The sequence below is a fragment of the Mercenaria mercenaria genome, chromosome 1 (genome assembly GCF_021730395.1).
Source record: "Mercenaria mercenaria strain notata chromosome 1, MADL_Memer_1, whole genome shotgun sequence".
NCBI classification, from domain to species: domain Eukaryota; kingdom Metazoa; phylum Mollusca; class Bivalvia; order Venerida; family Veneridae; genus Mercenaria; species Mercenaria mercenaria.
The window spans coordinates 19266920-19280329 of NC_069361.1; the positions used below are offsets into that span (position 1 = coordinate 19266920).

Below are 13410 nucleotides of genomic sequence, written 5' to 3' on the forward strand. Positions count from 1 at the left end.
TTTGTGGATATGAACTAAACCTCGTATTTATGTAATAATCAATTCATACGTAGATTTAATTTGAATTAAATATTTTCTATACTTTTGCAGCGATATATTACTTGATAAAACATAATGAAGAACAATGTAGAGTGGTTAATTTCTAACTATTTGCAACAGAGACAGGCTAAGGGATGGGATATAAATACTAAGAAAAGCAGACCCCTTTCCCAATGGTTAAAAGCAAGAAACGTATATAAAACTGAAAGAAGAAATATTCCCCTTAAAGAATATTTGTTGGGATGGTCAGAGAGATTTTATTAGTACCGCGATGTTGAAAACAGCGCAAACTGTATGACAACATGCACGTACCAAATCTCCTAGCCTCATACTTAGACTTTTTCAAATTTCCTTTTTTTAAATTACTACTGCACATATTTCAATCATTTAGAAAAGTATATTGTTAGTAAAATTTCAAAATTACAGCTAACTGAACATGCAAAATCAATACTTTTATTTGCATCAATGCCTCAATTTTGCAACCATTTAGAAGGGCTCAATAAAGAACTTAATTATTTAAGTTTTCTAGCTCATATTTTATTGTTTATTGTAGTCATTTTAAACATTTGTTTAGAATTCCATTTTTAAAAGTGGCACGCGAGATAATGTTTTGACATGAACTAATGCAAGTTGATCCCGATAAGGTAAAATATCCGGAAAGAAGGTATGTTGTGTGTGTGGGGGGGGGGATATGGGTGTGATATTTTAAGTGAAATGTTTCTATAAATCTAACAAAGCTCTTTTACTCTTTGTAACGGCATGATGTGTGTATCATTCTGTATATTTTTGCAAACTAACGTAATTAAAGATATACTCAGATGAACAGTACTAAATCGCGATTTATTTCTTACGCTAACCAAACTGTATTTATATCTGACAAATGAATGTTTTAGATTGAATGTTTTAGATTGAAAGAAAATTGACATTAAAACAAAATTTATTCACATAAAGCATGAAAAAGTCTTACAGAGTTGTTATTGACCTATCATCCTAAAGGTCTATGGCCATAGTGTAAAATAAAAATCAGCTAAATATATTCGTGTTTTAAATGTTAAGGGGTGTGTATTTCGAACGCATCAATGTAGTACATACCAAAATGGAAACTGCTAATTTGCTATTTATATCATATAAGCACATTTTTTATTTGTCTTTTTTTAACATTGTTTACACTGATTCAGTTATGCATTACTTTAACTGTTTTTCTTTGACTACTTTCTTCTCTGTTTAACTGCAACCAAATCCAGATATGTCAGAATGTGCAATTTATTTAAGAAATAATAAGTTCCCAAAAGTGGTTTATCGTAGAATAATCCGAGTTTTGAGTTCTTATGCGTAAGAATCTATCACGAAGGCCGTAGGCCTGATTGATCTATTGTTTCGCATTAGAATGAAAAACACGGGTTATTCTACGATAAATCACACTTGGGAACTTATTATTTCGATTCTAACACCACATACTAGTATCAACAGTGATAGGAAAAATGGTAACTACTTTTTACGACCGTGCCACGCACCTGGATCGGATGACGTCATTGCACGAGTGTGGTATATTGCAGAATAACCGAGATGGATTTTGCTCTACATGTATGTAGGTTATTTGCTGGTCGTGTTAGAATTAATGGTAAATCGCCATGAATTATTCCACTCAATTATTCTTTATGGGACCACGAACCTTTTAATCTAAATACATTAGTGCCTGGATACTTGTAAGTAACCAATTTTAAAGAGACCAACAACTGATTTAAGAGACAAAGTTTATTCTAAGACAATTAATTTGTAACATCCATTATAATACAAACATGAATTAATAATTATCAAATATTATTGGCGAAAGGGAGACAGGCCCGCACAGTCCACCACTGCAAGCTGGCGATCTCGACCGAGGCGACCATGACTGAGGCAATGGGGCTTGCACCCATCGAGGCAGTTCGGTGAACTGAATGTGATCGGATGACAGTATCCAAGAGACCTCAGGCAGTCATGGTCAACGACCATGACTGAAGGCGATGATCACTCATCAAGGCAGTTCGACGAACTGCGTCAGATAAAAGTATCCGACAAAACTCCAAGCAGTCATGGTCGTAGGCATACTAGATTAAAATTGTTTGACAGTCGCTAGTATGCGAACCTAATTGCGTTAGCGGCAGCCGAGTTCGAATAAACAAACCACCAAAGTAGAATCAATGGGACAGTAGTATCAAGAAGACTCAAAAATGACTTAACCTTTGAATATCTTTCCAGAGAACGTTTAGTTATTTGGTTCTATTCAGTGACTTGTTAAGGGGGCGTATATATAACCTGAGTTATATAATGGCCGTTAACCCTGTGTTGAACTGTACGTTCCTACTCCAAGAATGCAGAACCTAGAATTGTGGCACAAGGTGGAGGGGTGGATGGCGGTTAGTGAGCTCCGAAAAATGTCTGGTCTTGACTACGCACTTCCGAACAAAGAAAGAAAGAAGCTGGACGCGCGAACTAATGCGAAGCTGCAGCTGATTACTGATAAGCCCATGTGACTCACATAGGTTAAAGGTTAGGAGAGGCTCTCCAGGGGTGTACCATATATTGGACTCTTCAAAACTCGATTGAATTTAATTATTCAATCTCTACTTTAAAGAGACCAACAACTGATTTACGAGACAAAGTTTATTCTAAGACAATTAATTTGTAACATCCATTATAATACAAACATGAATTAATAATTATCAAATATTATTGGCGAAAGGGAGACAGGCCCGCACAGTCCACCACTGCAAGCTGGCGATCTCGACCAAGGCGACCATGACCGAGGCAATGGGGCTTGCACCCATCGAGGCAGTTCGGTGAACTGAATGTGATCCGATGACAATATCCAAGAGACCTCAGGCAGTCATGGTCAACGACGATGATCACTCATCAAGGCAGTTCAACGAACTGCGTCAGATAAAAGTATCCGACAAAACTCCAAGCAGTCATGGTCGTAAGCATACTAGATTAAAATTGTTTGACAGTCGCTGGTATGCGAACCTAACTGCGTTAGCGGCAGCCGAGTTCGAATAAACAAACCACCAAAGTAGAACTAATGGGACAGTAGTATCAAGAACACTCAAAAATGACTTAACCTTTGAATATCTTTTCCAGAGAACGTTTAGTTATTTGGTTCTATTCAGTGACTTGTTAAGGGGGCGTATATATAACCTGAATTATATAATGGCCAAACGAGTGAGGTTCATTGTAGGCAATGGACTGAGCGAGAGCCCCCTTAAAAATAATTCCCAGGTTCTGCACTCTTATAAGGTAATACATATTTACATACGAAATTGTTAACATATGATATTGAAGGAACAATCTAACCAATACAAGTTGAATTATATGCAGGTCAATCTAACACTAATATCAAAGGTAGAAATGTGAAAGATGTCATAAATACAGTACTGTCACAACTAAGGGTAACAGTTGTTAACTCATGTGAACCTATATCAAATATTCTCAGACGTTTTACCTAGATTGTTTAACATAGTACACTAAAGGAACATTCTTAACAGATACTAGTTGAATTATACACCAATATAATCAATCAAATATGGAAATGCACACAGTGTCATTTGCCAATACTTTCATAACTAAGGGTAACAGTCATTAACTTGTGTGTACTTATATAAAAATTCATAAAAGTTGTACATAAATCATTTAGCATACCACATTACAGGCACATTTTTAACAAATCCTAGTTGAATTCTACACAAATATAATACTGATATATATCGGAAGTGACACTGTGAAAATGTCATTAAGATGTCTATACTGCCACAACTAAGAGTAACTGCCATTAAGTAATATGCACTTATTTTAGAACGTTTTTAAATATTAACATATTTATTTAATATGCCACCTTTAAATCAATAATTCTAAAAAAATAAAATAAAATACAAGTTAAATTAATTACACCCATATATTACTGTGTAACAAAGGTGGGTGTAAAAATGCAATATATGTGACTGCTGCCGCAACTGAGGGTAACGGCTGTTAACTAGTTTGACTGGTATAAACTATTCTTAGGATGTGCGCCTACATTGTTTAACCTACGGCATTAACAGACCATTCTTAAAAATATGAGTTAATTCTGCACAAGTATAAAAATTGAATAACGGAGGTGGCAGTGTGAAAAATGTCATCATATATCAATGATTTCATAAGAACAGTCGTTAAACATATTCTTGAGATATTTACATTCATTGTTTAACATACAGCACTAAAGAATGTTTTACCTGTGCAAGTTAATTATACACCAATATAATACTGTATATATGAATTGGCAGTGTGCAAAAAAGGCGCTATGCCAATATGCCACAACTAAGGGTAACAGTCATGAATTTATGTTCTTATATAAAAAGTTTATGAGTCAGTTAACACCTGTAGCGTAAGAGTGTCTGTAGCCATAGCTAAACTCGTTAAGAGTCAGTTCGCAAAGTCCATGGATACCACCATCAACAAAAGAAGTACTGCCCGACAAGGGACTGAAACTCCTTCCAAGAAATAAATATCGCTTGCCTTGATGCGTCTGGACACAGCGCATCTGGACACAGACCGGATAACTAGATACTGCATTTGTATGTTGACCAACTAACACTGACTTAGAAGAGGTACTACAAACACTCGTACTCTTCTCCTACGTATAACAGAAGCACTAAGAACACTCGTAACTTCTGTGTATGACTTCCCATTAACTAACTTGCCATCTTTGGAAATATGTCTAAACTTGTGTACTTAAAGACCTTGAAATCGATCATATCTTTAAGACTCCACTCGGCACATAGCGTTTTGTGCTTGGTGTATGGACTTTCGGTTTGTTCTAATGTATCTGGAGTAGCAGCCTGAAGTCCACCTTCCCAGTGTTTTAACTAGATGGTCCTCTATACCAACTTTTGCAGCTGTTGTTGCGGCTCCAATTCTGAAACTATGACCAGAATAGAAATCTGGAGTTTTCCCTATGTCACGTAACAGTTTCCTGATACTGGTTATAAAAAATTCTCTTGTTAAAGTTTTACCACAACTGTTAATGAATAGAGGGTCGTGCAGACTAGCTCCACACTTGAACCGTAAGTTGATATATTCATCTAGTAGTTGCAGCGGGCATGTAGTGGATCCTGTTGCGGCAACTGTTACCTTCACCCCAGACCTGAAAACATCTGCGTTAGAGTTTTTAAGGTTAAGAACATAACCTGATTTGTCTTTTTCGAATGTGACATCATTTATTTTCAAGGCATAGGCTGCTGTTTTGGATAGAGCTCCAGAAACTGTAAATTCCCCACAACGCAGGAAACCGTAGAATGCCATACTGCATGCTGCTGCGAGCATTAGACTATCGTACTGGCCGAGAAGGCCGTTTTTTAAAGATGTGATCATATCTTTCAGGATATCATGCGTAATAGGGAGGCGTTCTTTGTGCATATTATTCTGTGACTTCTTTACCCCTCGGAGTACTGTTATATTACATAAATCACAGTAATGCGACAAATATGCACTATCTATTTCCATTTACCGATTACCTCCCTTTTAATTGCGTTAACTGGTTTTTTTCCTAGGAAAACGATATATTCGATCGCGGATAATGTCACAAAAGTGTAATAAGTGTTGTTTTAAGGGTTTTGTATTGAAAAATGAGTATTATATTACAAACATTTTACGGTAATTTTGATAAAAAGAAAGGACCAGTAGCTGTTTATAAACCACAATGAATATTTTTGTCTTTTTCTGAAATATATTATTCATTTACATTATTTCAATTTTGCATTCCTATAAAGATAAATAATATAACAATCTGTCAGGATTCATTAAAAAATATAACTACTAACAGCATTTTTATCAAAATAACGGAAGTCGTTGCGCATGAATAAACTTTAGAGTAAACCTGCTTTTGATACTATAAATACAACAAAAATGTAGAAAGATATTAGCACAAAACACTTAAATCCCAAAAATCTTAAAGTTTTATTAAAAATTGAGCAAAATAAGACGATTTAAAAAGAAATTTTCTGAAAATATTCTTTATATGAGTTGTCTGCCCCTGACAAGAGAAGGTGCGAAAAGTCAGTGTTCCATATCCAGATTTCTATTTGACATAACCTTCAATCATTTTATGTTCATGGCTTGTCTCTACTAAAAAGTGCAAGATCGAATGACTTATAAGCCGGGCTATTAGACCAATCATGATAATTCTTTGAGGCCGTACTGTCAATGGCCTTTATGATTTTGTGAAGTTTACATGAAATGTCATAATACTTTTCAAGTAGTGCTCCTGACAAGCCTTATTTTGTATAATAAAGGGAGATAATTCAAAAGCTAGGTAAGGTAGAGTTATGGTCCTGTAACACTCCTCTTTGTCTCAATGGCCTCTATGATTATGTAAAATTTTAATAAAATGCCGTTAATACTTTTCAAGTTTTACTACGGAACGGGCGGACAGACGGAAGGACGGACAAAGTGTCAACTATATTCTCGCCCTTCTGGAAGCATAGAAATAATAGTAATAATCATTTACGATTTATGAAAGTTAAGTGAAGCATTACATCCTCGTATACACAGCTCATTTTTGTTATGTCACAATCCATTTTTTCCGAATTTATCTATACATAGAAAAAACTAAACAAATGCTTATACGTTTATGAATGTTCATGTAAACCCCTGCAAATGATTTGAGCCGCGTCGTGAGAAAACCACACAGTGCGTTTGCCGGGCTGGTTACATTGTCCGATCGGGCTTTCGACATAAAAACTAATATTTCTTGAAAAATTGTACAGATATTTCTTTCAAACTTGCTCTATTTATTAAGCATTTCATATGATACAAAGTGAAACAAAAATAACTTTGTTGCCTTCAGTTTTGGTAGAATTATTTCCCCTTTTCAGATTTTTATGACGCATAATTTAAGACAAAAAATGGTTCAATGGCTTTCTAATGCTCTAAATTATTGTGCTAGTACATGAATGCATACATTTTACTGTGCTTTCACTAACAAGATTATAGAAAAATGTTAGTTGTAAAAAAATAATTTATTGTTCATACATCTGCACTAGAAACAAAGTATTAACCTTAAATACATAGAATAAAGGTACTGGCCCGCATGTTTTGAGCAACAGAAACCCATTGAACCCTTTTCTGTTTTAAACATTGCATTAAAACATTTTTTTTTTGGACTACAAAAATTATGCATCATAAAAATCTGAAAAAAGGGAAGTAATTCTAACAAACTAAAGGCAACAAAGTTATTTCTACCTTAGTATGTGCCATATGTTATGCTTAATTAATGGACCAAGTTTGAAAGAAATATCTTCATTATTTTTCAAGAAACATTAGTTTTTATGTCTAAAGCCCAATTGGGCATGTTACCAGCCTGTCTGCGGCCAGCATGGATCAAGACCAGCCTGCGCATCCGCGTAGTCTGCTCAGGATTCATACTGTTCGATAACAGTTTGTCTAATTGCAGTTGGCTTTGACTGCGAACAGCATGGACCCTGACCAGTTTGCGCAGGCTGGTCTGGATCCAAGCTAGCCGCTAAACCAATACGATGGTTTTCACATGGTGCAGCTCATATTTTTGTTGTGGGTATTGATCGTTACAGTTTATGTTTATTTGAGTATTACATTCGTATTGAAAAAAAATGTAAAAAAAAACAGGATGTTCATTAACCTTTCAAAATATAAACGTTATAGCACCCTACGAAGAACAAATTGCCTTCATTTATTGTGTTTGAAGCCAGTGTGAAGCATTTGTTCACATTTGTTCAGTCTGTGAGACTGCCTATTTGAAAAGAAAAACAACTGCAATTAAGGGACACTTACATGAACCTTAGTTTTGCCGAAATATCTTTTAATTTTGTACTCATATATTCTATTTCAATCTGCTATTTTTTATGAAATACTGAGATTTTAGTGAAAATAAATCTAATAAATTCAAAGTGAATGACATCAAATATATTTTTCAGTACTCCAGTTGGGACCACATTAAACATCCATTGTGATAATAACTTAAATAAGAGTAGCTTCGAGTGCATAGATAAAATTCATATTGAAAGCAAGTTTTCCTTAGTTTTCAGCTTCCGCCTGGCCGTTATTTTCCGTGTATTAACCGGTTTAAAGGAAAGAAAATAATATCACAAGTTTAGAATAGTTTTGACTTACCAGTAGCTGTATCCGATAATATATTAAAATTGTCTGTTCTGTATAAGTCTTCTTGCACTAAATTTGAAGATTTTCGGGCAAATTCATGTACAACCCAACAAAAACTGTCATTGAACTAATAAATCACAACAGTATATTGCCAGGCGTGTAAACAAACAACCCATTTTCTCATTTAGTGCACATGCAGCAATCATTTTCTCCAGCTGTCCGATTCCAACTACGCTTTCAGTGAAACATTATCCTAATCCGCCATACCCTTGTAAATTTTAATTTGACAAAGCAAGTTTCCTTGCTCAAACTTAAATAAAAAGAACATAATCACTTTACCCTTGCCATGAATTAAAATAAATCCATTTTTTTTTGTTTCTAAAATGTCACAAAATTTCTTTCCTCCCACCGCCACTTGTGATAATACTACTGCTTATTCCGTACATGTGTAAACACAATTAATAGCATCACGAGAATCCCGGGCTAAAGAAAGTCCAATATTACGAAGGCAAGAAACCCGAGAAAAACGCAGTCGTGCATTATGAGAAAAACGTGCATAAAATAGTCATGAGGTTCTACTGAGTATTACATAATCATATAGCAACTGTTATTAAATGCAGTAAAGTGAATAAAAACCGAATTAATTTAAGAAAATTTAACGTCAATGGTTTATACGTATTTTTTATTGGTTATGCCATAAAAACAATGTTTTAAGTAAGATATAAGCCTCAAACGATCCAATATGTAAAATACTGGATGGTCCTCAGTGCTAACGCGCTTCGGACAGTCCAGTATTTTACATATTGGATCGTTTTCGTCTTATATCCTATACATATATCAGTTAAATGTTGTAAACCCACTGCCTGCAGTATATCATGCATAGCCCTGAAACAAAAAGAGTATTTATAAGAAACAAAAAGAGTAATTATAAAGATGTGTTCTACTAAATGAAGAATTTAAGAAACATTACAACAATACAAAGAATCTGTGACAGGACAAAATGATGACTTCACTGGTATAGTCTAAATAAATGGAATCAGACACATAAGGATTTCAAGTTATGTTTCGCTACTAAAATCTCACATGATTTGCCATACAGGTACCAGTAAGGGTATCAAACAGTCAAGGACCTTCACACAGGAGAAGGCAAGTACAGACCAGAATACTGGTAACAAGTATATTGAAGTTCAGAGAACCCTGTAGTCAAGAACCATGGAGTCTTTGTCTGTCACAGTGTAAATTCTGACATTCAATAAAGGGAACTGAGGCCATTTTCATCAAATGGTTAACTGTTTATTGTTGGGCTATGTCATTTATGTTGAAAACCTCAAACTTTGATATATTTGTTATAATAATTGATTGACATCTGATTGATGTTATTTTGAGATCTAAGATTTATTGGCATATCAGCATATGCAATATACCTATGGCCATATAAAAATATAAAAAAAGATGGCCAAGATATCACAAATTATACAGTTAAAACAATTAGAAGTTCTAATTATTATACTTATTTTGAGAAAGTGTTGTATTATTACTGTACAAGGAGGATAAGGGTCCTCCCGCATAATATTATGCAATTTGTGCCTGCTAAATCCTGAATTCTAAGGGAATTTCAACAATTTATCAGTATATAACATATTGAAACAACAATTTATATACACTTAATGACACAGAATCAATCTGGCACTCTTCTTCAGCAGTGTTCAAGCTTTAAATGTTGAAAAAAAATGCTGTTATGTTATGATGTATACATGTACTAACCTTATTGTTTTATAAAATATTAAATCTAAATGCAGTTTCGAAACAAAAATATGGTTTTCAGAAGCCTGATTGGAGCCTGATTTTTTTTCACTGATTTGGGAGTCAGATTTTTTTTCAATATGTTGAAGCCATAATATTTTTTTCAACCAAAACCAAAGACAGGAAATTTCAAGAATCAATGCTTGACAATAACCTGATACCATATTGAAAAAGATATTATGCAATCTGGAAAAAAATAAAAATGAAATATTCTTTTCTTACTGGTTCAAAAAATTACTTTTATATGATTTTAAAACTTTATGATAACCAGTACTAGTTTGTCAATTTATTAATTTAATAACAATCAACTGACAATCCTTTGATGAGTTCTGGGTGTAACACAAGAGGTTTACTTTGCTAATGGTGTGTTAATCTAATCACATCTCCACTAATAGGATTATCGACAGGTGCTAAAATGATTGCTTGAATAAACTGTGACATTTTATCCAAAAAAAAAAAAAAAATTGTCTTTAAATCAACTTTTTTTTAGTTTCATTTTACAGCAGATCCATCAAATTTTATAAAGTGTGTTAGAATAATAATATCTGTCATGTGTTTACGAATCAGATAGAAATATCACACTGGCCACAGCTTTATCAGATCAAGTGGTTCCAACGTTGTTTGAGCGGTGAATTTTACGCCGATCAGATGGAGAAATATGGCCGATACTACAAATTTCCGGAATTGTAAGTACGAGTTAAAGGAATTTCTACCCGTTAGATAACGAATCAAATGAAAATGATGGGTGCACCTGGAGCGCAAATGTGTCTATATTTTAGCACATGTGTCTATTTAGCTGAGATTTGTGCCGTTTATTTAAACACTTCTGTACAGTCCGGCGGGGGAAGGAGATTTTTGACAGTTTTTGACAATATCGCCTCAAATTTAGTGTTTTTCGGGAGCAAGTAACTGTTAAAACACTTTTTATGTAAAGGGCTACCTCTTAAAACAAAGCGTGTGTATTTTCATATAATTATTCAGGGTTGTTTCTGAACAATCGGCCGAAAACCTAATACAACGCCGTTTCGAGTGGGTCGCTATGCAACGCAATCAAGTGGATACCGTTCTGTGTCTTACTTGCGAAGTCTTATTCGTCTTAAAAACAGTCATTATTTTCAAAGTCTAACAATGAATAAATTAATTTGGAGAGTTTTATATCATCATAATGATCCCGCCATTTCTAATATATTGTACTTTTACATTTTTATGCTCACTTAACATTTCACATATATTTTGCGGACATTGTCAAAAAAAACATCAACACATTTATAAACATAAAGCAAGGATGAACATCGAACAATATCATTAAGTAAATAATAGTATTAGTTCGTTAAAACAAGAACCAGTTCACGGATATTTTTCTCCTCCACGAATGGAACTGAACAGCATGCCGAAATCGGGTTGACTCTTTAAATCAGTATAGTTACAGTTGGTCACTTTTAATCCCTTAAAACCAATACATTGTGATTTCATTACTGATTTGTTTGGCATTTAAGCTGTTCATATAAAATAAATAAAGTTTGGTCCATGATAAAAGTATTGATCAGTTGTTTGTATATATTTTCATTCATATTCCTGGTGAAACGTTCATTTATTTTCAGAGAGATAAATCACAGAGACCGTTAAAACTGGCCAGGGAAAAGGCAAGATTTTATTTGTCCTCCAGAAAACAGAAACGATGTAATAAAACTCTATGGCCGCCCTTTAAAAATGAAAATACAAATGAAATACAGACACCAATGAAAAAAAAAAGTTTTGTTGGAGACAGTTAAATAGTACAACTGTAACACGTCTCTCTTAGTATTGCTAGTCCGTTTATTTTCTTTCATTGGTGTCTGTATTTCATTTGTACATTTATACATTGATACCACACCCATTAAAATCCGTTCACTTTAGCTGTGTCTATCCCTCGCTACTCGTGTATAGTGCATATTTTCTGACCTGGCGAAGATATTTTTAGTACAGACTTTACCATTAAAAACAATAGGTAACTTGTGCATATCGGATTTATTCGTACGGAATGAAACCAAATCTAACGATGTAGCCGATTACCCTAAACTAAATGATAGAATGGCCCATTTATGACCTTTCTATAAATATCTCCGCCAGGTCAGAAAATATGCACTATATACTAATACAAAAATGGTTGGAAGAAGGTCAGCGTACGCCGTTGAAGTAGGTCCTATATTAAGAATCGTTGTACTCTTGGCATAGGGTGTAAAGACATTTTTGATGATATATGTTCTGTTTATGGACATAATGAGATATCTTTTTCGACAGTTATACGTTGGTTTAAGAAATTCAAATGTGGGTTAGTTTCAACAGAAGATGAACCACATGGCCGTCGGCCGAAAACAGCAACGTTTGCCAAGATGGTTGCTAGAGTGAAAGAAATAGTTGCTACTGATGCAAGATACTCCGCTAGGCAAATAGCTAGTATGATTGGCATCTCATAACAGCAGCTCATACAATTCTGAAACGTAATTTGAAAATGAGGAAGATTCCCCATCTGTTGACAGATGAGCAGAAAAAGGCACACGTGCAGTGCGCAAACTTGTTGCTTAAATAGCTTCCAAATTACAATGCACGATCTTTCGCAAATGTCGTCACTGGTGACGAGACATGAGTTCACTTTTTCGAGCCCAAACGAAAGATTCAGAACAAAAAATATGGGCAACAAAGTCTGGCAAAAGACCATGCATTGCAAAGCGGACCATGAGTGTCAAGAAGGTAATGTATGCCATATTCTTCACAACACTGGGTCCTGCCATTCAGGTTGCTGTTCCTAAAGGCAAATCCGTAAATTCAAAGTTTAACAAGACTAAAGTTTTTCGAAAACTGAAGAAATATTTCAAAACTCGAAGACCCGCAACTGGTTTGGCCAATGTCAGATTGCTACATGAAAATGCGTCATCACACAAGGCGTCTATTGTACAAGACGTTCTGAAGCAGGAAAAGGTTGTTGTGCTCCCTTCATCACCCTCCTTATTCGCCTGACCTTGCCCCGTGTGGCTTCTTTTTGTTCCTTAGGCTCAAGAATACCTTTCTGGTCGAAACTTTGTGCAGCGCAAATACCTCGGTTCTGCAATATTCCAGTGTCTTCATAGTATACCTAGAAAATACTACGAGAAAGGCTTCAAGGATGGGATTAGAAGACTGAAATTTGCAAATCTGTTGGAGGTGAATACTTCGAGGGGACCAAATAAAATTTTCATTGAAATCTATCAAGGATACATTTTTATGTGCTCAGATGCATTAATATTTGAACAATCCTCATAAAGAGTCAACCCGCTTTTGGCATGCTGTTCAGTATACCATTCGTGGAGGAGATAAATGTCCTTGAACTGGTTCTTGTTTTTACAAACTATTACTATCATTTACTTAATGATATTGTTCGATGTTCATCCTTGCTTTATGTTT

The 13410-nt window shown here is 34.7% G+C and overlaps 1 protein-coding gene across 1 annotated transcript; it reads right to left on the bottom strand.

Annotated features, from left to right (window-relative positions):
* Nucleotides 1-1785: 1785 nt before the first annotated feature.
* LOC128545832 (uncharacterized) lies at nucleotides 1786-6736 on the bottom strand. The gene has a single exon (XM_053541356.1). It carries the CDS (start codon nucleotides 5554-5556, stop codon nucleotides 4813-4815), a length of 744 nt encoding a protein of 247 aa, XP_053397331.1. The 5' UTR covers nucleotides 5557-6736; the 3' UTR covers nucleotides 1786-4812.
* Between the last annotated feature and the right edge of the window lie 6674 nt (nucleotides 6737-13410).